Source organism: Myxine glutinosa, chromosome 2 (assembly GCF_964187855.1).
Source record: "Myxine glutinosa chromosome 2, kmMyxGlut1.1, whole genome shotgun sequence".
NCBI classification, from domain to species: domain Eukaryota; kingdom Metazoa; phylum Chordata; class Myxini; order Myxiniformes; family Myxinidae; genus Myxine; species Myxine glutinosa.
In genome coordinates, this window is record NC_136262.1 from 121,622,521 (window position 1) to 121,644,007 (window position 21,487).

General features: G+C 51.6%; 1 protein-coding gene across 5 annotated transcripts in view; it reads left to right on the forward strand.

The window, feature by feature from the left end:
* LOC137412387 (uncharacterized) overlaps nt 1-16,971 on the forward strand; it is a 73,565-nt gene extending 56,594 nt beyond the window's left edge. For all 5 annotated transcript variants that reach the window (XM_078771589.1, XM_078771590.1, XM_078771591.1 and 2 more), the window contains one exon: nt 15,874-16,971. In XM_078771589.1, coding sequence (XP_078627715.1) covers nt 15,874-16,017 — 144 coding nt within the window. In that variant the 3' untranslated portion in view covers nt 16,018-16,971. The remainder of the gene's footprint in view (nt 1-15,873) is intronic.
* The last annotated feature ends 4,516 nt before the right edge of the window (nt 16,972-21,487 follow it).

Genomic DNA, 21,487 nt, shown 5'->3' on the forward strand with positions numbered 1-21,487 from the left:
TCTATTTACATGAAATGGTTTGGTCCAAAGCGAACGGCTTGCGAGTACGGTGACAATCCCCCCCCCCCTCTATTTACATGAAATGGTTTGGTCCAAAGCGAACGGCTTGCGAGTACGGTGACAATCCCCCCCCTCTATTTACATGAAATGGTTTGGTCCAAAGCGAACGGCTTGCGGAGTTTGGTAAAGAAATCGCCATAGCGTGCACAAACGCGCAGGAAAGCGAAAGAATCGCAAATTAGTTTTACTTAGTTTTAAAACATAGTTTAACGCCAACATAGCGGCAACATAGTTTGCCAACGTGAAATAAATGAATACGCTCTCAAATGTGCCGTCCGAGGCAGAGTCTGTTCGGCACGTTCGGCACACGTGATAGCTCGCTGCTCTCTGATTGGTTGAATCGTTTTTTGGACATAGCTCGGTAACTACTTCTCCGATTAATATGAAACCTTGAAAAGGCACATCCTCAGGTCCCCAGCAATATACCTGGCAAGTTTAAAGTATATCGGACCCGTGGTTGTCGAGAAACAGCGGTCACAGACACACAGACATACACACAGAGATTACTGGAATTACAGATAGATAGATAGATGAATGTTGATATCTTTGGTTCTCATGGTACACACACAGCCACAAATATGTTATTGTTGTTGGACAGATAGTTATAGACTAGTTATTGCACAAATCCTACCATCTCAAGTGTGTGTGTGTGTCAGTGTCAGTGTCAGTTCCAGTTCTGGTGCCGGTGTCAGTGTGGTGTCGGTGTCGGTGTCAGTTCCAGTGTCAGCGTCGGTGTCGGTGTGGTGTCAGTTCCGGTGTGGTGTCAGTTCCGGTGTGGTGTCAGTTCCGGTGTGGTGTCAGTTCCGGTGTGGTGTCAGTTCCGGTGTGGTGTCAGTTCCGGTGTGGTGTCAGGGTCAGTGTGGTGTCAGTGTCGGTGACAGTGTGGTGTCAGGGGTCAGTGTCAGTGTGGTGTCAGTTCCGGTGTCGGTGTCAGTTCTGGTGTCGGTGTCGGTGTCAGTTCTGGTGTCGGTGTCAGTTCTGGTGTCGGTGTCGGTGTCAGTTCTGGTGTCGGTGTCAGTTCTGGTGTCGGTGTCGGTTCTGGTGTCGGTGTCGGTTCTGGTGTCGGTTCTGGTGTCGGTTCTGGTGTCGGTTCTGGTATCGGTTCTGGTGTCGGTTCTGGTGTCGGTGTCGGTGTCGGTGTCGGTGTCGGTGTCCGTTCTGGTGTCGGTGTCGGTGTCAGTTCTGGTGTCGGTGTCGGTGTCAGTTCTGGTGTCGGTGTCGGTGTCGGTGTCGGTGTCGGTGTCGGTGTCGGTGTCGGTGTCGGTGTCAGTTCTGGTGTCGGTGTCTGTTCTGGTGTCGGTTCTGGTGTCGGTTCTGGTGTCGGTTCTGGTGTCGGTTCTGGTGTCGGTTCTGGTGTCGGTTCTGGTGTCGGTTCTGGTGTCGGTGTCGGTGTCGGTGTCGGTGTCCGTTCTGGTGTCGGTGTCGGTGTCCGTTCTGGTGTCGGTGTCGGTGTCAGTTCTGGTGTCGGTGTCGGTGTCGGTGTCAGTTCTGGTGTCGGTGTCGGTGTCGGTGTCGGTGTCAGTTCTGGTGTCGGTGTCGGTGTCGGTTCTGGTGTCGGTGTCGGTGTCGGTTCTGGTGTCGGTGTCGGTGTCGGTTCTGGTGTCGGTGTCGGTGTCGGTTCTGGTGTCGGTGTCGGTTCTGGTGTCGGTTCTGGTGTCGGTTCTGGTGTCGGTTCTGGTGTCGGTTCTGGTGTCGGTTCTGGTGTCGGTTCTGGTGTCGGTGTCGGTGTCGGTGTCGGTGTCGGTGTCAGTTCTGGTGTCGGTGTCGGTGTCAGTTCTGGTGTCGGTGTCGGTGTCAGTTCTGGTGTCGGTGTCGGTGTCGGTGTCGGTGTCAGTTCTGGTGTCGGTGTCGGTGTCGGTGTCAGTTCTGGTGTCGGTGTCGGTGTCAGTTCTGGTGTCGGTGTCGGTGTCAGTTCTGGTGTCGGTGTCGGTGTCAGTTCTGGTGTCGGTGTCGGTGTCAGTTCTGGTGTCGGTGTCGGTGTCAGTTCTGGTGTCGGTGTCGGTGTCAGTTCTGGTGTCGGTGTCGGTGTCAGTTCTGGTGTCGGTGTCGGTGTCAGTTCTGGTGTCGGTGTCGGTGTCAGTTCTGGTGTCGGTGTCAGTTCTGGTGTCGGTGTCAGTTCTGGTGTCGGTGTCAGTTCTGGTGTCGGTGTCAGTTCTGGTGTCGGTGTCAGTTCTGGTGTCGGTGTCAGTTCTGGTGTCGGTGTCAGTTCTGGTGTCGGTGTCAGTTCTGGTGTCGGTGTCAGTGTCGGTTCTGGTGTCGGTTCTGGTGTCGGTTCTGGTGTCGGTTCTGGTGTCGGTTCTGGTGTCGGTTCTGGTGTCGGTGTCGGTGTCGGTGTCAGTTCTGGTGTCGGTGTCAGTTCTGGTGTCGGTGTCAGTTCTGGTGTCGGTGTCAGTGTCGGTTCTGGTGTCGGTTCTGGTGTCGGTTCTGGTGTCGGTTCTGGTGTCGGTTCTGGTGTCGGTTCTGGTGTCGGTGTCGGTGTCGGTGTCAGTTCTGGTGTCGGTGTCAGTTCTGGTGTCGGTGTCGGTGTCGGTTCTGGTGTCGGTTCTGGTGTCGGTTCTGGTGTCGGTGTCGGTGTCGGTGTCAGTTCTGGTGTCGGTGTCAGTTCTGGTGTCGGTGTCGGTGTCGGTGTCAGTTCTGGTGTCGGTGTCAGTTCTGGTGTCGGTGTCGGTGTCAGTTCTGGTGTCGGTGTCAGTTCTGGTGTCGGTGTCGGTTCTGGTGTCGGTGTCGGTTCTGGTGTCGGTGTCAGTTCTGGTGTCGGTGTCGGTTCTGGTGTCGGTGTCGGTGTCGGTGTCAGTTCTGGTGTCGGTGTCAGTTCTGGTGTCGGTGTCAGTTCTGGTGTCGGTGTCGGTTCTGGTGTCGGTGTCGGTGTCGGTGTCAGTTCTGGTGTCGGTGTCAGTTCTGGTGTCGGTGTCAGTTCTGGTGTCGGTGTCAGTTCTGGTGTCGGTGTCAGTTCTGGTGTCGGTGTCGGTGTCAGTTCTGGTGTCGGTGTCGGTGTCAGTTCTGGTGTCGGTGTCGGTGTCAGTTCTGGTGTCGGTGTCGGTGTCGGTGTCAGTTCTGGTGTCGGTGTCGGTGTCAGTTCTGGTGTCGGTGTCGGTGTCGGTGTCGGTTCTGGTGTCGGTGTCGGTGTCGGTTCTGGTGTCGGTGTCCGTTCTGGTGTCGGTGTCAGTTCTGGTGTCGGTGTCGGTGTCGGTTCTGGTGTCGGTGTCGGTTCTGGTGTCGGTGTCGGTGTCGGTGTCGGTGTCCGTTCTGGTGTCGGTGTCGGTGTCGGTGTCGGTGTCAGTTCTGGTGTCGGTGTCAGTTCTGGTGTCGGTGTCGGTGTCGGTGTCGGTTCTGGTGTCGGTGTCGGTGTCAGTTCTGGTGTCGGTGTCGGTTCTGGTGTCGGTGTCGGTTCTGGTGTCGGTGTCGGTGTCGGTGTCGGTGTCAGTTCTGGTGTCGGTTCTGGTGTCGGTTCTGGTGTCGGTGTCGGTTCTGGTGTCGGTTCTGGTGTCGGTTCTGGTGTCGGTTCTGGTGTCGGTTCTGGTGTCGGTGTCGGTTCTGGTGTCGGTTCTGGTGTCGGTTCTGGTGTCGGTGTCGGTGTCGGTGTCAGTTCTGGTGTCGGTGTCGGTGTCAGTTCTGGTGTCGGTGTCGGTGTCAGTTCTGGTGTCGGTGTCGGTGTCAGTTCTGGTGTCGGTGTCGGTGTCAGTTCTGGTGTCGGTGTCGGTTCTGGTGTCGGTGTCAGTTCTGGTGTCGGTGTCGGTGTCGGTTCTGGTGTCGGTGTCAGTTCTGGTGTCGGTTCTGGTGTCGGTGTCAGTTCTGGTGTCGGTGTCGGTGTCGGTGTCGGTGTCGGTGTCGGTGTCGGTGTCGGTGTCGGTTCTGGTGTCGGTGTCAGTTCTGGTGTCGGTGTCGGTGTCGGTGTCAGTTCTGGTGTCGGTGTCGGTGTCAGTTCTGGTGTCGGTGTCGGTGTCGGTTCTGGTGTCGCTCTCGGTGTCGGTGTCGGTGTCAGTTCTGGTGTCGGTGTCGGTGTCGGTGTCGGTGTCGGTGTCAGTTCTGGTGTCGGTGTCAGTTCTGGTGTCGGTGTCGGTGTCAGTTCTGGTGTCAGTTCTGGTGTCGGTGTCAGTTCTGGTGTCGGTGTCAGTTCTGGTGTCGGTGTCAGTTCTGGTGTCGGTGTCAGTTCTGGTGTCGGTGTCAGTTCTGGTGTCGGTGTCAGTTCTGGTGTCGGTGTCAGTTCTGGTGTCGGTGTCGGTGTCAGTTCTGGTGTCGGTGTCGGTGTCAGTTCTGGTGTCGGTGTCAGTTCTGGTGTCGGTGTCAGTTCTGGTGTCGGTGTCAGTTCTGGTGTCGGTGTCGGTGTCGGTGTCGGTGTCGGTGTCAGTTCTGGTGTCGGTGTCGGTGTCGGTGTCGGTGTCGGTGTCGGTGTCGGTGTCAGTTCTGGTGTCGGTGTCAGTTCTGGTGTCGGTGTCAGTTCTGGTGTCGGTGTCAGTTCTGGTGTCGGTGTCAGTTCTGGTGTCGGTGTCAGTTCTGGTGTCGGTGTCAGTTCTGGTGTCGGTGTCAGTTCTGGTGTCGGTGTCAGTTCTGGTGTCGGTGTCAGTTCTGGTGTCGGTGTCAGTTCTGGTGTCGGTGTCAGTTCTGGTGTCAGTGTCGGTGTCAGTTCTGGTGTCGGTGTCGGTGTCGGTGTCGGTGTCGGTGTCGGTGTCAGTTCTGGTGTCGGTGTCAGTTCTGGTGTCGGTGTCGGTGTCAGTTCTGGTGTCGGTGTCGGTGTCGGTGTCGGTGTCGGTGTCGGTGTCAGTTCTGGTGTCGGTGTTGGTTTCGGTGTCAGTTCTGGTGTCGGTGTCAGTTCTGGTGTCGGTGTCGGTGTCGGTGTCAGTTCTGGTGTCGGTGTCAGTTCTGGTGTCGGTGTCAGTTCTGGTGTCGGTGTCGGTGTCAGTTCTGGTGTCGGTGTCGGTGTCAGTTCTGGTGTCGGTGTCGGTGTCGGTGTCGGTGTCGGTGTCGGTGTCGGTGTCAGTTCTGGTGTCGGTGTCGGTGTCAGTTCTGGTGTCGGTGTCGGTGTCAGTTCTGGTGTCGGTGTCGGTGTCAGTTCTGGTGTCGGTGTCGGTGTCAGTTCTGGTGTCGGTGTCGGTGTCAGTTCTGGTGTCGGTGTCGGTGTCAGTTCTGGTGTCGGTGTCGGTGTCGGTGTCAGTTCTGGTGTCGGTGTCGGTGTCGGTGTCGGTGTCAGTTCTGGTGTCGGTGTCAGTTCTGGTGCCGGTGTCGGTGTCAGTTCTGGTGCCGGTGTCGGTGTCAGTTCTGGTGTCGGTGTCGGTGTCAGTTCTGGTGTCGGTGTCGGTGTCAGTTCTGGTGTCGGTGTCGGTGTCAGTTCTGGTGTCGGTGTCAGTTCTGGTGTCGGTGTCAGTTCTGGTGTCGTTGGCGGTGTCAGTTCTGGTGTCGGTGTCAGTTCTGGTGTCGGTGTCAGTTCTGGTGTCGGTGTCAGTTCTGGTGTCGGTGTCAGTTCTGGTGTCAGTGTCGGTGTCAGTTCTGGTGTCGGTGTCGGTGTCGGTGTCGGTGTCGGTGTCAGTTCTGGTGTCGGTGTCAGTTCTGGTGTCGGTGTCGGTGTCAGTTCTGGTGTCGGTGTCGGTGTCGGTGTCGGTGTCGGTGTCGGTGTCGGTGTCGGTGTCGGTGTCAGTTCTGGTGTCGGTGTTGGTTTCGGTGTCAGTTCTGGTGTCGGTGTCAGTTCTGGTGTCGGTGTCGGTGTCGGTGTCGGTGTCAGTTCTGGTGTCGGTGTCAGTTCTGGTGTCGGTGTCAGTTCTGGTGTCGGTGTCGGTGTCAGTTCTGGTGTCGGTGTCGGTGTCAGTTCTGGTGTCGGTGTCGGTGTCGGTGTCGGTGTCGGTGTCGGTGTCAGTTCTGGTGTCGGTGTCGGTGTCAGTTCTGGTGTCGGTGTCGGTGTCAGTTCTGGTGTCGGTGTCGGTGTCAGTTCTGGTGTCGGTGTCGGTGTCAGTTCTGGTGTCGGTGTCGGTGTCAGTTCTGGTGTCGGTGTCGGTGTCAGTTCTGGTGTCGGTGTCGGTGTCAGTTCTGGTGTCGGTGTCGGTGTCGGTGTCAGTTCTGGTGTCGGTGTCGGTGTCGGTGTCGGTGTCAGTTCTGGTGTCGGTGTCAGTTCTGGTGCCGGTGTCGGTGTCAGTTCTGGTGTCGGTGTCGGTGTCAGTTCTGGTGTCGGTGTCGGTGTCAGTTCTGGTGTCGGTGTCGGTGTCAGTTCTGGTGTCGGTGTCGGTGTCAGTTCTGGTGTCGGTGTCGGTGTCAGTTCTGGTGTCGGTGTCAGTTCTGGTGTCGGTGTCAGTTCTGGTGTCGTTGGCGGTGTCAGTTCTGGTGTCGGTGTCGGTGTCAGTTCTGGTGTCGGTGTCGTTGTCGGTGTCAGTTCTGGTGTCGGTGTCGGTGTCAGTTCTGGTGTCGGTGTCGGTGTCAGTTCTGGTGTCGGTGTCGGTGTCGGTGTCGGTGTCGGTGTCAGTTCTGGTGTCAGTGTCAGTTCTGGTGTCGGTGTCGGTGTCGGTGTCAGTTCTGGTGTCGGTGTCGGTGTCAGTTCTGGTGTCGGTGTCGGTGTCAGTTCTGGTGTCGGTGTCGGTGTCAGTTCTGGTGTCGGTGTCAGTTCTGGTGTCGGTGTCAGTTCTGGTGTCGGTGTCAGTTCTGGTGTCGGTGTCAGTTCTGGTGTCGGTGTCGGTGTCAGTTCTGGTGTCGGTGTCGGTGTCAGTTCTGGTGTCGGTGTCGGTGTCAGTTCTGGTGTCGGTGTCGGTGTCAGTTCTGGTGTCGGTGTCGGTGTCAGTTCTGGTGTCGGTGTCAGTTCTGGTGTCGGTGTCAGTTCTGGTGTCGGTGTCAGTTCTGGTGTCGGTGTCGGTGTCGGTGTCAGTTCTGGTGTCGGTGTCAGTTCTGGTGTCGGTGTCAGTTCTGGTGTCGGTGTCAGTTCTGGTGTCGGTGTCAGTTCTGGTGTCGGTGTCAGTTCTGGTGTCGGTGTCAGTTCTGGTGTCGGTGTCAGTTCTGGTGTCGGTGTCAGTTCTGGTGTCGGTGTCAGTTCTGGTGTCGGTGTCAGTTCTGGTGTCGGTGTCAGTTCTGGTGTCGGTGTCAGTTCTGGTGTCAGTGTCGGTGTCAGTTCTGGTGTCGGTGTCGGTGTCGGTGTCGGTGTCAGTTCTGGTGTCGGTGTCAGTTCTGGTGTCGGTGTCAGTTCTGGTGTCGGTGTCGGTGTCAGTTCTGGTGTCGGTGTCGGTGTCGGTGTCGGTGTCGGTGTCGGTGTCGGTGTCGGTGTCGGTGTCGGTGTCAGTTCTGGTGTCGGTGTTGGTTTCGGTGTCAGTTCTGGTGTCGGTGTCAGTTCTGGTGTCGGTGTCAGTTCTGGTGTCGGTGTCAGTTCTGGTGTCGGTGTCGGTGTCAGTTCTGGTGTCGGTGTCGGTGTCAGTTCTGGTGTCGGTGTCGGTGTCGGTGTCGGTGTCGGTGTCGGTGTCGGTGTCGGTGTCGGTGTCAGTTCTGGTGTCGGTGTCGGTGTCAGTTCTGGTGTCGGTGTCGGTGTCAGTTCTGGTGTCGGTGTCGGTGTCAGTTCTGGTGTCGGTGTCGGTGTCAGTTCTGGTGTCGGTGTCGGTGTCAGTTCTGGTGTCGGTGTCGGTGTCGGTGTCAGTTCTGGTGTCGGTGTCGGTGTCGGTGTCGGTGTCAGTTCTGGTGTCGGTGTCAGTTCTGGTGCCGGTGTCGGTGTCAGTTCTGGTGTCGGTGTCGGTGTCAGTTCTGGTGTCGGTGTCGGTGTCAGTTCTGGTGTCGGTGTCGGTGTCAGTTCTGGTGTCGGTGTCGGTGTCAGTTCTGGTGTCGGTGTCAGTTCTGGTGTCGGTGTCAGTTCTGGTGTCGTTGGCGGTGTCAGTTCTGGTGTCGGTGTCGGTGTCAGTTCTGGTGTCGGTGTCGTTGTCGGTGTCAGTTCTGGTGTCGGTGTCGGTGTCAGTTCTGGTGTCGGTGTCGGTGTCAGTTCTGGTGTCGGTGTCGGTGTCGGTGTCGGTGTCGGTGTCAGTTCTGGTGTCAGTGTCAGTTCTGGTGTCGGTGTCGGTGTCAGTTCTGGTGTCGGTGTCAGTTCTGGTGTCGGTGTCGGTGTCAGTTCTGGTGTCGGTGTCAGTTCTGGTGTCGGTGTCAGTTCTGGTGTCGGTGTCGGTGTCAGTTCTGGTGTCGGTGTCGGTGTCAGTTCTGGTGTCGGTGTCAGTTCTGGTGTCGGTGTCAGTTCTGGTGTCGGTGTCAGTTCTGGTGTCGGTGTCAGTTCTGGTGTCGGTGTCGGTGTCAGTTCTGGTGTCGGTGTCGGTGTCAGTTCTGGTGTCGGTGTCGGTGTCAGTTCTGGTGTCGGTGTCGGTGTCAGTTCTGGTGTCGGTGTCGGTGTCAGTTCTGGTGTCGGTGTCGGTGTCAGTTCTGGTGTCGGTGTCAGTTCTGGTGTCGGTGTCAGTTCTGGTGTCGGTGTCAGTTCTGGTGTCGGTGTCAGTTCTGGTGTCGGTGTCAGTTCTGGTGTCGGTGTCGGTGTCAGTTCTGGTGTCGGTGTCAGTTCTGGTGTCGGTGTCAGTTCTGGTGTCGGTGTCAGTTCTGGTGTCGGTGTCAGTTCTGGTGTCGGTGTCGGTGTCGGTGTCGGTGTCAGTTCTGGTGTCGGTGTCGGTGTCAGTTCTGGTGTCGGTGTCGGTGTCGGTGTCGGTGTCAGTTCTGGTGTCGGTGTCAGTTCTGGTGTCGGTGTCAGTTCTGGTGTCGGTGTCAGTTCTGGTGTCGGTGTCAGTTCTGGTGTCGGTGTCAGTTCTGGTGTCGGTGTCGGTGTCAGTTCTGGTGTCGGTGTCAGTTCTGGTGTCGGTGTCAGTTCTGGTGTCGGTGTCGGTGTCAGTTCTGGTGTCGGTGTCGGTGTCAGTTCTGGTGTCGGTGTTGGTGTCAGTTCTGGTGTCGGTGTCGGTGTCGGTGTCGGTGTCGGTGTCGGTGTCGGTGTCGGTGTCGGTGTCGGTGTCGGTGTCGGTGTCGGTGTCGGTGTCGGTGTCGGTGTCGGTGTCAGTTCTGGTGTCGGTGTCAGTTCTGGTGTCGGTGTCAGTTCTGGTGTCGGTGTCGGTTCTGGTGTCGGTTCTGGTGTCGGTGTCGGTGTCGGTGTCGGTGTCGGTGTCGGTGTCGGTGTCGGTGTCAGTTCTGGTGTCGGTGTCGGTGTCGGTGTCGGTGTCGGTGTCAGTTCTGGTGTCGGTGTCAGTTCTGGTGTCGGTGTCGGTTCTGGTGTCGGTGTCGGTTCTGGTGTCGGTGTCGGTTCTGGTGTCGGTGTCAGTGTCAGTGTCGGTGTCGGTTCTGGTGTCGGTTCTGGTGTCGGTTCTGGTGTCGGTTCTGGTGTCGGTTCTGGTGTCGGTTCTGGTGTCGGTTCTGGTGTCGGTGTCGGTTCTGGTGTCGGTGTCGGTTCTGGTGTCGGTGTCGGTGTCGGTTCTGGTGTCGGTGTCGGTGTCGGTGTCAGTTCTGGTGTCGGTGTCGGTGTCGGTGTCAGTTCTGGTGTCGGTGTCGGTGTCGGTGTCAGTTCTGGTGTCGGTGTCGGTGTCAGTTCTGGTGTCGGTGTCGGTGTCAGTTCTGGTGTCGGTGTCGGTGTCAGTTCTGGTGTCGGTGTCGGTGTCAGTTCTGGTGTCGGTGTCGGTGTCAGTTCTGGTGTCGGTGTCGGTGTCAGTTCTGGTGTCGGTGTCGGTGTCAGTTCTGGTGTCGGTGTCGGTGTCAGTTCTGGTGTCGGTGTCGGTGTCAGTTCTGGTGTCGGTGTCAGTTCTGGTGTCGGTGTCAGTTCTGGTGTCGGTGTCGGTGTCGGTGTCGGTGTCAGTTCTGGTGTCGGTGTCAGTTCTGGTGTCGGTGTCAGTTCTGGTGTCGGTGTCAGTTCTGGTGTCGGTGTCGGTGTCAGTTCTGGTGTCGGTGTCGGTGTCAGTTCTGGTGTCGGTGTCGGTGTCAGTTCTGGTGTCGGTGTCGGTGTCAGTTCTGGTGTCGGTGTCGGTGTCAGTTCTGGTGTCGGTGTCGGTGTCAGTTCTGGTGTCGGTGTCGGTGTCAGTTCTGGTGTCGGTGTCGGTGTCAGTTCTGGTGTCGGTGTCGGTGTCAGTTCTGGTGTCGGTGTCGGTGTCAGTTCTGGTGTCGGTGTCGGTGTCAGTTCTGGTGTCGGTGTCAGTTCTGGTGTCGGTGTCGGTGTCAGTTCTGGTGTCGGTGTCGGTGTCAGTTCTGGTGTCGGTGTCGGTGTCAGTTCTGGTGTCGGTGTCGGTGTCAGTTCTGGTGTCGGTGTCGGTGTCAGTTCTGGTGTCGGTGTCGGTGTCAGTTCTGGTGTCGGTGTCGGTGTCAGTTCTGGTGTCGGTGTCGGTGTCAGTTCTGGTGTCGGTGTCGGTGTCAGTTCTGGTGTCGGTGTCGGTGTCAGTTCTGGTGTCGGTGTCGGTGTCAGTTCTGGTGTCGGTGTCGGTGTCAGTTCTGGTGTCGGTGTCGGTGTCAGTTCTGGTGTCGGTGTCGGTGTCAGTTCTGGTGTCGGTGTCGGTGTCGGTGTCGGTGTCAGTTCTGGTGTCGGTGTCGGTGTCGGTGTCAGTTCTGGTGTCGGTGTCGGTGTCAGTTCCGGTGTCGGTGTCAGTTCCGGTGTCGGTGTCAGTTCCGGTGTCGGTGTCAGTTCCGGTGTCGGTGTCAGTTCCGGTGTCGGTGTCAGTTCCGGTGTCGGTGTCAGTTCCGGTGTCGGTGTCAGTTCCGGTGTCGGTGTCAGTTCCGGTGTCGGTGTCAGTTCCGGTGTCGGTGTCAGTTCCGGTGTCGGTGTCAGTTCCGGTGTCGGTGTCAGTTCCGGTGTCGGTGTCAGTTCCGGTGTCGGTGTCAGTTCCGGTGTCGGTGTCAGTTCCGGTGTCGGTGTCAGTTCCGGTGTCGGTGTCAGTTCCGGTGTCGGTGTCAGTTCCGGTGTCGGTGTCAGTTCCGGTGTCGGTGTCAGTTCCGGTGTCGGTGTCAGTTCCGGTGTCAGTTCCAGTTCCAGTTCACAAGGGTACCTTGCCGAACCAACAAGCCTTGACCAAAATTTAAGGTGGTGTTGTGGACAACATTGCCCAAGACCAGATTGGAAGAAGAGAAACTGCACAGAATGGTAGAGACACACAGATAGATATATATATATATATATATATATATATATATATATATATATATATTAAATATATATATTAAATATATATATATTAAATATATATATATTAAATATATATATATTAAATATATATATATTAAATATATATATATTAAATATATATATATTAAATATATATATATTAAATATATATATATATATATTATATATATATATATGTATATATATATATTTTGAAACCTTGACTTACGAGTTTAATTCGTTCTGTGACCGAGCTCGTAACTCAATTTGCTCGTTTCTCAAATTAAATTTCCCCATTAAAATGCATTGAAATGCTATTAATCCGTTCCAGCCCCCAAAAAACCACACCAAATTTTTTTGTTACGTGTTTTTAAATAAGAAAAATGTACTTTATAAATAACAAATAATGTATAAACAAGCACGACCTCGTATATACTGTACATAATAAGCGGCGTTACGCGCGCTGCTTGTAAACAAGGAGGAAGCGGACAACGCGGTAATTTGTAAGAGTCTTTATTCAAGAGCTCACTGTAACACTGGTGCGCTCCGGGCTGCTCGCCCGGTGTATATCCTGAGGCCACGCCTACCCCTCGGCGTGACCGCCGCCCACTTCGGTGCGCGGAATGATGTCACCACGCCAGTGAGCTTCCGTGTCCGCCACAATGTAAAGAAATAAACTGGTTTTATTAAGTGGATTTACCTTGAAGATCAGACGAAGATTCTGGCGGAGGTGGAGGAGATGACTTTTGCCTTTTTCGCCACACTTTCCTCGCTTTCACTTGCAGGGCGTTTCAATAAAAACCTGTCCAACGAGGTTTGTTTCTTCCTCCCTTTCAAAATGTTTCGATCGTACTGCTACGATCGTACTGCCTCGCCAAGTCGACAACACGCACACCTCGCTCATGTTTTTCGACGATTGCGTGTTTTATATCCAAGCACATCATCCTCTTCTTCTTCTCAGGACTGCCCTTGGCACTCAATTTCTTAGGACCCATGGTTAAAACTAAGAAATTTTCCAAAATAACCAAAATGCGAAAACAAAGCAGCAGCGATATACGGCAGAGATGTTTGCACGGCAAGATAACCACGTGACCGGAACCCACCTGGTGGCGGGTGGCGTAAGCTCCAAAATAACCAAAATGCGAAAACAAAGCAGCAGCGATATACGGCAGAGATGCTTGCACGGCAAGATAACCACGTGACCGGAACCCACCTGGTGGCGGGTGGCGTAAGCTCCAAAATAACCAAAATGCGAAAACAAAGCAGCAGCGATATACGGCAGAGATGCTTGCACGGCAAGATAACCACGTGACCGGAACCCACCTGGTGGCGGGTGGCGTAAGCTCGTAACTCAGATCTCGGCTCGCATCTCAAAGCAATAAACCGCCCGAGCGACGGCTCGTATCTCGGAAAACTCGTAAGTTGGTGCACTCGTAAGTCAAGGTTTCACTGTATATATATATCCTCCACCCCTCTCCCCTGGGTACAACCCTCTTCCTCTCTCTCCCCTGGGTGCGATCCTCTTCCTCTCTCTCCCCTGGGTGCGATCCTCTACCCCTCTCCCGTGGGTGCGACCCTCTTCCTCTCTCTCCCCTGGGTGCGATCCTCTGCTTCTCTCTCCCCTGGGTGCGATCCTCTTCCTCTCTCTCCCCTGGGTGCGATCCTCTTCCTCTCTCCCCTGGGTGCGATCCTCTTCCTCTCTCCCCTGGGTGCGATCCTCTACCCCTCTCCCGTGGGTGCGACCCTCTTCCTCTCTCTCCCCTGGGTACGATCCTCTTCCTCTCTCTCCCCTGGGTACGATCCTCCTCCTCTCTCCCCTGGGTACGATCCTCTACCCCTCTCCCCTGGGTGCGATCCTCTACCCCTCTCCCCTGGGTGCGATACTCTACTCCTCTCCCCTGGGTGCGATACTCTTCCTCTCTCTCCCCTGGGTGCGATCCTCTGCCTCTCTCTCCCCTGGGTGCGATCCTCTACCCCTCTCCCGTGGGTGCGACCCTCTTCCTCTCTCTCCCCTGGGTGCGATCCTCTACCCCTCTCCCGTGGGTGCGACCCTCTTCCTCTCTCTCCCCTGGGTGCGATCCTCTACCCCTCTCCCGTGGGTGCGACCCTCTTCCTCTCTCTCCCCTGGGTGCAATCCTCTTACTCTCTCTCCCCTGGGTACGATCCTCTTGCTCTCTCTCCCCTGGGTACGATCCTCTTCCTCTCTTTCCTGAGTGCGAGCCTCTTCCTCTCTCTCCCCTTGTGTGCGATCCTCTGCCTCTCTCTCCCCTGGGTGCGATCCTCTTCCTCTCTCTCCTGCGTGCGATGCCCTCTGCCAAAAGCGGCCCGGTGATGATGCGTGTCGAAAGGCAGTACTCGGTTTTCAATCCGTTTGGTGTACACCACTCCTTTCCTATTCCATCTCCAGCTGCTGCATGACGTCATTGCCAGGTGCCGAAAGGCAGTACAGTACTTGGTTTTCACTCCGTTTTTTTTCTTTTTTTTCTTTCTTTCCCCCTTTCTTTCTTGTTTGTTTGTTTGCCCGGGCAATTATCTCAGCCATCCTTTGAGCTGGGAAGCTGAAATTTGGGCACAATAGTGAGCAAGTGCTTTGGCAAAAAACGTTATTTTTTGATTAATCTATTAATTGATCAATTACTTAATTGTTATCGATTAATTAAGTGCTAATTTATTTCCTTTCTCATCTGGGCGATATCTCGGGCACCTTTTGAGCTAGGAAGCTGATATTTGGACACAATAACCAAATGATTTGGTTGTAAAGGGTATTTTTGATTTATTTATTAATGTATTAATCGATTAATTATTCAATTAATTCCTTAATTCGTTTTTTCAAAAAGCTAGATTTGGATGAAATGGTGTTGGCTTATTATATTAAGAAATTAATTATTTTACGATTTTATTAATTATTAGGTTACTCTCCATGAAATGGAGAGTAACCTATTATTTCTGCTAGAGTTTTTCTTATTAGGTTTCTTATTTATTCGGTCTACCCATGACAAACAAAAAAGCCCTCCGAGCACGACGTCATCCGACACATGCTTTCAGAGTTATGACGTTTTTAAGCACAAACTAGAAATGGTATCACCTCCATAATTTGTGAAGATATCGAGTGGAAACTTTACACAAATGTTCCTCATGGGGGGCTGTATCAACGCTACTTGAGACGTTTTGATAAGTCACATGGTTTGGCCGCAATACATAATGGAGGAAAATCCTAAAAAAGCTTCTAACTCTTGAACCACTGCATGATCGACTTGAATTTTTAATGCAATGTAGCTCTCATCAATCGTAAGAAGCGTGCAAAATTTCAAAATGATTGGATGTACGGTCTCGAAGCTATAAGTCTTTGTTGTTGAAAGAAGAAGAAACGCACCATTTTGTCCTCCCAGGCCATGATCACGATCACACGACCTCTCGCGGTCAGTTTAACCTCAAAAAAGATTCTAATTGAAGATTTGTCAACGGGGGGGGGGGGGGTGGATATGTGTGTGGGGGGGCGGGGGGTTGGGGGGTGTGTGTGGGGGGCGGGGGTTGGGGTGGATATGTGTGTGGGGGGCGGGGGGTTGGGGGGTGTGTGTGGGGGGCGGGGGGTTGGGGTGTGGGGGGCGGATGTGTGTGTGTGTAGGTGTGGGGGTGTTTGTGTGTGGGGGCAGGGTGTGTGTGCGGATGTGTGTGTGGGGGATGTGTGTGTGGGGATGGGGGGGTTGGATATGTGTGTATGTGTGGAGGGGTGTGCGTGTGGGGGGAGGGTGTGTGTGTGTGTGTGTGTGTTGGGGCTGGGGGTGTGGGGGGATGTGTTGCATGTGTTTGTGTGAAGGGGGGGGGGATGTGTGTGTTTGTGTGAAGGGGGGGATGTGTGCGTGTGGTTGTGTGAAGGGGGGGGGGTGGGTGTGGGGGGATGTTTGTGTGAAGGGGGGGGGGGATGTGTGTGTGTGTTTGTGTGAAGGGGGGGATGTGGGTGTGGGGGGATGTGTTTGTGTGAAGGGGGGGTGTGGGTGTGTGTGTGGGGATGTGTGTGTGTGTGTGGGATGTGTTTGTGTGTGTGGGATGTGTTTGTGTGTGTGGGATGTGTTTGTGTGTGTGGGGTGTGTTTGTGTGTGTGTGGGATGTGTTTGTGTGTGTGTGGGATGTGTTTATGTCTGGATGTGTGGGGATGTGTGGGGGGGTGGATATGTGTATGTGTGGGGAGGGGTTGGGTGTGCATGTGGAGGAGGGTGTGTGTGTGTGTGTGTGTGTGTGTGTGTGTGTGTGTGTGTGTGTGTGTGTGTGTGTGTGTGTGTGTGTGTGTCGGGGTCGTATCGAAGGGGGTTGTGTCAAAGCATGTCCAATGAAAGTGGGGCTGTATCAAAAGTGGGGTTGTATAAAAAGTGGGGTTGTATCAAAAGTGGGGTTGTATCAAAAGTTGGTGCGAGTAAACCGGTCATCACTGCCAGCAGTTTTGAAGTGGCAGTTCTAGTTTATTTTAATTACGCAATCAATTATTGTACACCGCCCCCTCCCAATTCCGTCTCCATGTGCTGCACAGCAGCATCGCCCCAACAATGTTTTGTGTTGTTGTTGCATACTGGAGGATGTTATTTATTTATTTGGCATGGGGGCGGTGTACATTGAATGTATCTGCACTTGTTTTACTCACTTTTAGTTGGTGTGCTTCCTGTAAGATTTACTTTTACTCACCTCTCCCCACTTCACCTTTCTGTTATTCCCATAATTTTCTCTTCCTCCCTTGTTTTTTTTTTTTGTTTTTTTTTCAGCTTCGAAAGCGAACATTTCCACTTCCCAATCTACCTCCGCCACCAGAAGTGACCCCTCCTCCAGGGGGTTACGTCGGACAACACAGTCAGGGACTCGGTGGACATTATGCAGACAGTTATGCCAAGAGACGTAGGCTTAGATAGATATTTTATCGACACTTTGAAAGTGATATTTTGGACAGAACAAGATCCGTCCAAATAATTTTGTTTGTAGACCGATTTTGATAAAACCTGGGATGTACAGGTGACTAGTTAGACGGTGGAGATCCACGGTTAATTTTGCTAATGTATACATACCTGGTATCACCATGTCTAGTTTTCTCAAAGCAAAACCTTTGGATCCGAGACACATGAACAGGTTTGTGTTAGTAAAGGTTCATTTTAATGATCATACATGTGTGGTTGTTGATGTTTATTGACATGACATTTTGAACAGATATGCTTGTGCATTAGTTTCGATCTTTTGTTTCTTTTTTTTCCTCTCCAAATACTTCGAAATGTACACGTACACCTTCGTCGTGCTACTTTGGACTCTGTTTTCAATGGCAAAGTTGTCCGCTCGATCGCCTGCTGTACTTTGTGACTTTCACAATGAGAAATCCGAACCACGTTTGTTCTGAATGAGTCGAGGCACTTGCGATGAAGGATGCCGATTTTCTTTTTCCTCATTCACATCTTCCCATTCACCATGTGTGAGTAAAATATAACTATTCTAGTGATGTTCTGTACAAGCTTGCTTTTTAAATAAAAAAAACAATTGTCTGAACTGCATATCTCAACTGACTTTTGGATAAAATGTTCATCCCGGAGTTGTTGTTTAGAAATGATTTGTGTCTTGTCAAGTTTGGGGTGACATGTTGATTGTTTTAGCTTTTGTATGTTCATCGGTAAAGTACAAGATAACACCAAAAACGAATGCCTCCCTTTTGATTTATCGATTTCTTTTCAAACGGATGGACCGACGAGCACACAGCGAACATTCCACATCATTAACTTGTCCAAAATGTCATTGTTAACCTTGTGCTACTATTTGTACCATTAATAAAATCTACTCCTTGTAAATCTCAAGATGGTAATAAAAACCTGTGAGAAACAACACGATGGCGTCTCCTTGGCATTCATTTGTCATTTGCTTGTTAACGCTTTTACTCACCCGAGTTCATTCTCTGAGGTTTCACTGACCATGGACCCTATCATGGTATCGTCACTGCAAACCACAAACCCCACCTTGATATCCTCTCACAAAACGATGAACCCCACCTTGATATCCTCACTGAAAACCATGAACCCCACCTTGATATCCTCTCGCAAAACGATGAACCCCACCTTGATATCCTGACTGATAATCATAAACCCCACCTTGATATCCTCACTGATAAATATTAACCCCACCTTGATATCCTGACTGATAATCATAAACCCCACCTTGATATCCTCACTGATAAATATTAACCCCACCTTGATATCCTGACTGATAATCATAAACCCCACCTTGATATCCTCACTGATAATCATAAACCCCACCTTGATATCCTCACTGATAACTATTAACCCCACTTTGATATCTTGACTGATAATCATAAACCCCCACCTTGATATCCTCACTGATAACTATTAACCCCACTTTGATATCCTGACTGATAATCATAAACCCCCACCTTGATATCCTCACTGATAACTATTAACCCCACATTGATATCCTGACTGATAATCATAAACCCCACCTTGATATCCTGACTGATTAATTATCATAAACCCCACCTTGATATCCTGACTGATAATCATAAACCCCACCTTGATATCCTCACTGATAACTATTAATCCAGCCTTGATATCCTCACTCATAACTATTAACCCCACATACCCATGTGGATCGGTACGATATATACATGGTACCCACGCGGACTCTGTACTACAATCGGAATGTTACATGGTACCCACGCGGACCGTGTACTACAATCGGAATGCTACATGGTACCCACATGGACCATGTACTACCATCGGAATGTTACATGGTACCCACGTGGATCGTGTACTACAATCCGAATGCTACATGGTACCCACATGGACCATGTACTACCATCGGAATGTTACATGGTACCCACGTGGATCGTGTGCTACAATCGGAATGTTACATGGTACCCACGTGGATCGTGTACTACAATCTGAATGTTACATGGTACCCACATGGATCGTTTACTACAATCGGAATGTTACATGGTACCCACGTGGATCGTGTACTACAATCGGAATGTTACATGGTATGCACGTGGATCGTGTACTACAATCGGAATGTTGCATGGTACCCACGTGGATCGTGTACGACAATCGGAATGTTACATGGTACCCACGTGGATCGTGTACTACAATCGGAATGTTACATGGTATCCACGTGGATCGTGTACTACAATCGGAATGTTACATGGTACCCACGTGGATCGTGTACTACAATCGGAATGTTACATGGTACCCACGTGGATCGTGTACTACAATCTGAATGTTACATGGTACCCACGTGGATCGTGTACTACAATCGGAATGTTACATGGTACCCACGTGGATCGTGTACTACAATCGGAATGTTACATGGTGCCCACGTGGATCGTGTACTACAATCGGAATTTTATATGGTACCCACATGGATGGTGTATCTACAATCGGAATGTTACATGGTACCCACGTGGATCGTGTACTACAATCGGAATGTTACATGGTACCCACATGGATCATGTACTACAATCGGAATGTTACATGGTACCCACGTGGATCGTGTACTACAATCAGAATGTTACATGGTACCCACGTGGATCGTGTACTACAATCTGAATGTTACATGGTACCCACATGGATTGTGTACTACAATCGGAATGTTACATGGTATCCACGTGGACCGTGTACTACAATCGGAATGTTACATGGTACCCACGTGGATCGTGTACTACAATCGGAATGTTACATGGTACCCACACGGATCGTGTACTACGATCGGAATGTTACATGGTATGCATGTGGATCGTGTACTACAATCGGAATGTTACATGGTACCCACGTGGATCGTGTACTACAATCGGAATGTTACATGGTACCCACGTGGATCGTGTACTACAATCGGAATGTTACATGGTATCCACGTGGATCGTGTACTACAATCGGAATGTTACATGGTACCCACGTGGATCGTGTACTACAATCGGAATGTTACATGGTATCCACGTGGACCGTGTACTACAATCGGAATGTTACATGGTACCCACGTGGATCGTGTACTACAATCAGAATGTTACATGGTACCCACGTGGATCGTGTACTACAATCTGAATGTTACATGGTACCCACGTGGATCGTGTACTACAATCGGAATGTTACATGGTATCCACGTGGACCGTGTACTACAATCGGAATGTTACATGGTACCCACGTGGATCGTGTACTACAATCGGAATGTTACATGGTACCCACGTGGATCTTGTACTACAATCTGAATGTTACATGGTACCCACGTGGATCGTGTACTACAATCGGAATGTTACATGGTACCCACATGGATCGTGTATTACAATCGTACGTACCCTGGTCGAACAGTTCAACAGATTCGCGATGACTAATGGTCAGATAGAGCAACTGGTGAAACGACTTGCCCAGCTGTTCCTTCTGCTATAAATTGATGAATTTTTGTAGGGGTGTGTGTGTGGTGTGCATCCGTGCGGCATGTTTTTTGTTTAGTTCCACTGGAGCTTTCTGATTTGTGTAGTTCTCGCGAAATGATTGTTATGATCTCCTGAGTTAATTCGGCTAATTAACTACAAAGAATCCAGAAGAATTCCCATGTTTCTAAACGCACGCCATTTTAAGGTGTATCGAGCAGCTTAATAGGTCCTTCCATGGCATGCCATTCTCATTACGAGCAAGAAAAAGAGCAGAGATTGTAAACCCTTGTCAGGATGTATTGTCAGTGGTTTTTAAGGCTTTTGTGTTAAAACAAATATGGCGGCCGAACTATGTGCCCGATGACATCATTTTTTTTTTTAAACTAATTTATTCCTACATTATGCTCAAGAAATTTCATCTTGATCAAACTATGACGTCATGATGGAGGCACCTATGACATTAACATATTTTATTCCCCATGGAGAGTTCTTTACAATGAGCCATGTCTCAATTTTTTCTATTCAGCACTTTTGGAGATACAGAGGTGCAAAGTTTTACGGTTTTTTCAAGATGACGGCCAAACCACGTGACCTATGATGTCATAATTATCATTAAAAAAAACTCTGCAGGTGGAGGTGCACCTACGGTGAAAATTTCCTGGCAATCGGCCCAACAGTTGCAGAGAAAATCATATTTATTCTGTGCAGACAAACAGACAAACGGACTAAAATGCAATACCCTCTCCTCTGGCGAGGGTAATAATAATAAATAACAAAAACAATGATAATCTACAAAGCATTTATTCCAACTCGAGCACCATAGCAGGCAGGTATGCTGCAAGGCCATGAAAGCCGATGAAAATTTGGTCCATTTGGACAAACGGGCTCACTAGTCGTTATAAAAGACCTGTGCACTCCCACAGTGTGAAATGATGGCGACGACAGACTGTGTGCTGGTCAAAGCCCGCACCGCCATGCGCTGAGGTTGTGAAGCTCAAGGCAGGGGGTTCTCCCCACAAAAGAGATCAGATAGGACAGCGGAATGTGAATTATTTTATTAATCGTAAATTGTGCTATTTTGGAATAGACGGCGCTTGTGTTTCTGAATGAAAATGTCACACACATCATGTGAGGATATGGTGAAGTCATGGTGTATGTTCATGAGGGCCAGAGATGCCATCCGACTTTCTCCCATGGAATTTCTTAGGTCGGTCTTCAGACTACGCAGGCAAGAAAATGAGCGTTTGGGGTCAAAGGAGCCAACAGGGAGAGTGCATCCAATATGGAGGAGGACTTTGATGGATGGAAATTCGTCTCCATCTACTGCGCAGAAACAATCCATGAATGTGCTTGGAAGCGTGTTGTTGGGCTTCCTTCTCCAAAACATCTGCCAGTCTCTAAGCTCATTTATCAGTCCTGCGGGATGTTCCATGTCGTTTTTCCAACGCAATAGCTTCTGATGTGGGGCTGGAATGCCGCAGGTATCGGCGATTATTGCAGATGGCATCAGCAGAAACAGATCACTACCTTCCCGATTTTCAGCACAGAACCGGGTGTCCATTTCCTGGCTGAGGTGGTCGAGAAATGGAATGGACATGTTTGAGGTTGAAGAGCAAGGGAGTATTGGCGGCAGTGTTTGGACGATGGATTTGTCGTTTTGCAACTCTCGGCATTGTGACGTCACCTCCTACAGATTCTATCATGGCCTCAGCGTGATCGAACCAAAGAGACAATTCAGTTTCAGCATTTGACCGAAGTTGAATGAGTGCGTCCTTTTTGTCGTCAATCATAGAGTATGCCTCCAGCACATCCATGCCGTTGCGTTGCAGAGGGAGGGGGGGGCGTGCGCACCCCCTGCACCCTCCTCCTGGAACGAAGGGGGGTGTGCACCCCCTCCCCCCTGGATCAGCCGCTGGCGTCACCTCCTATCAGGAGGTCAGTACGCCTACGTTCATGCCCCAAACACT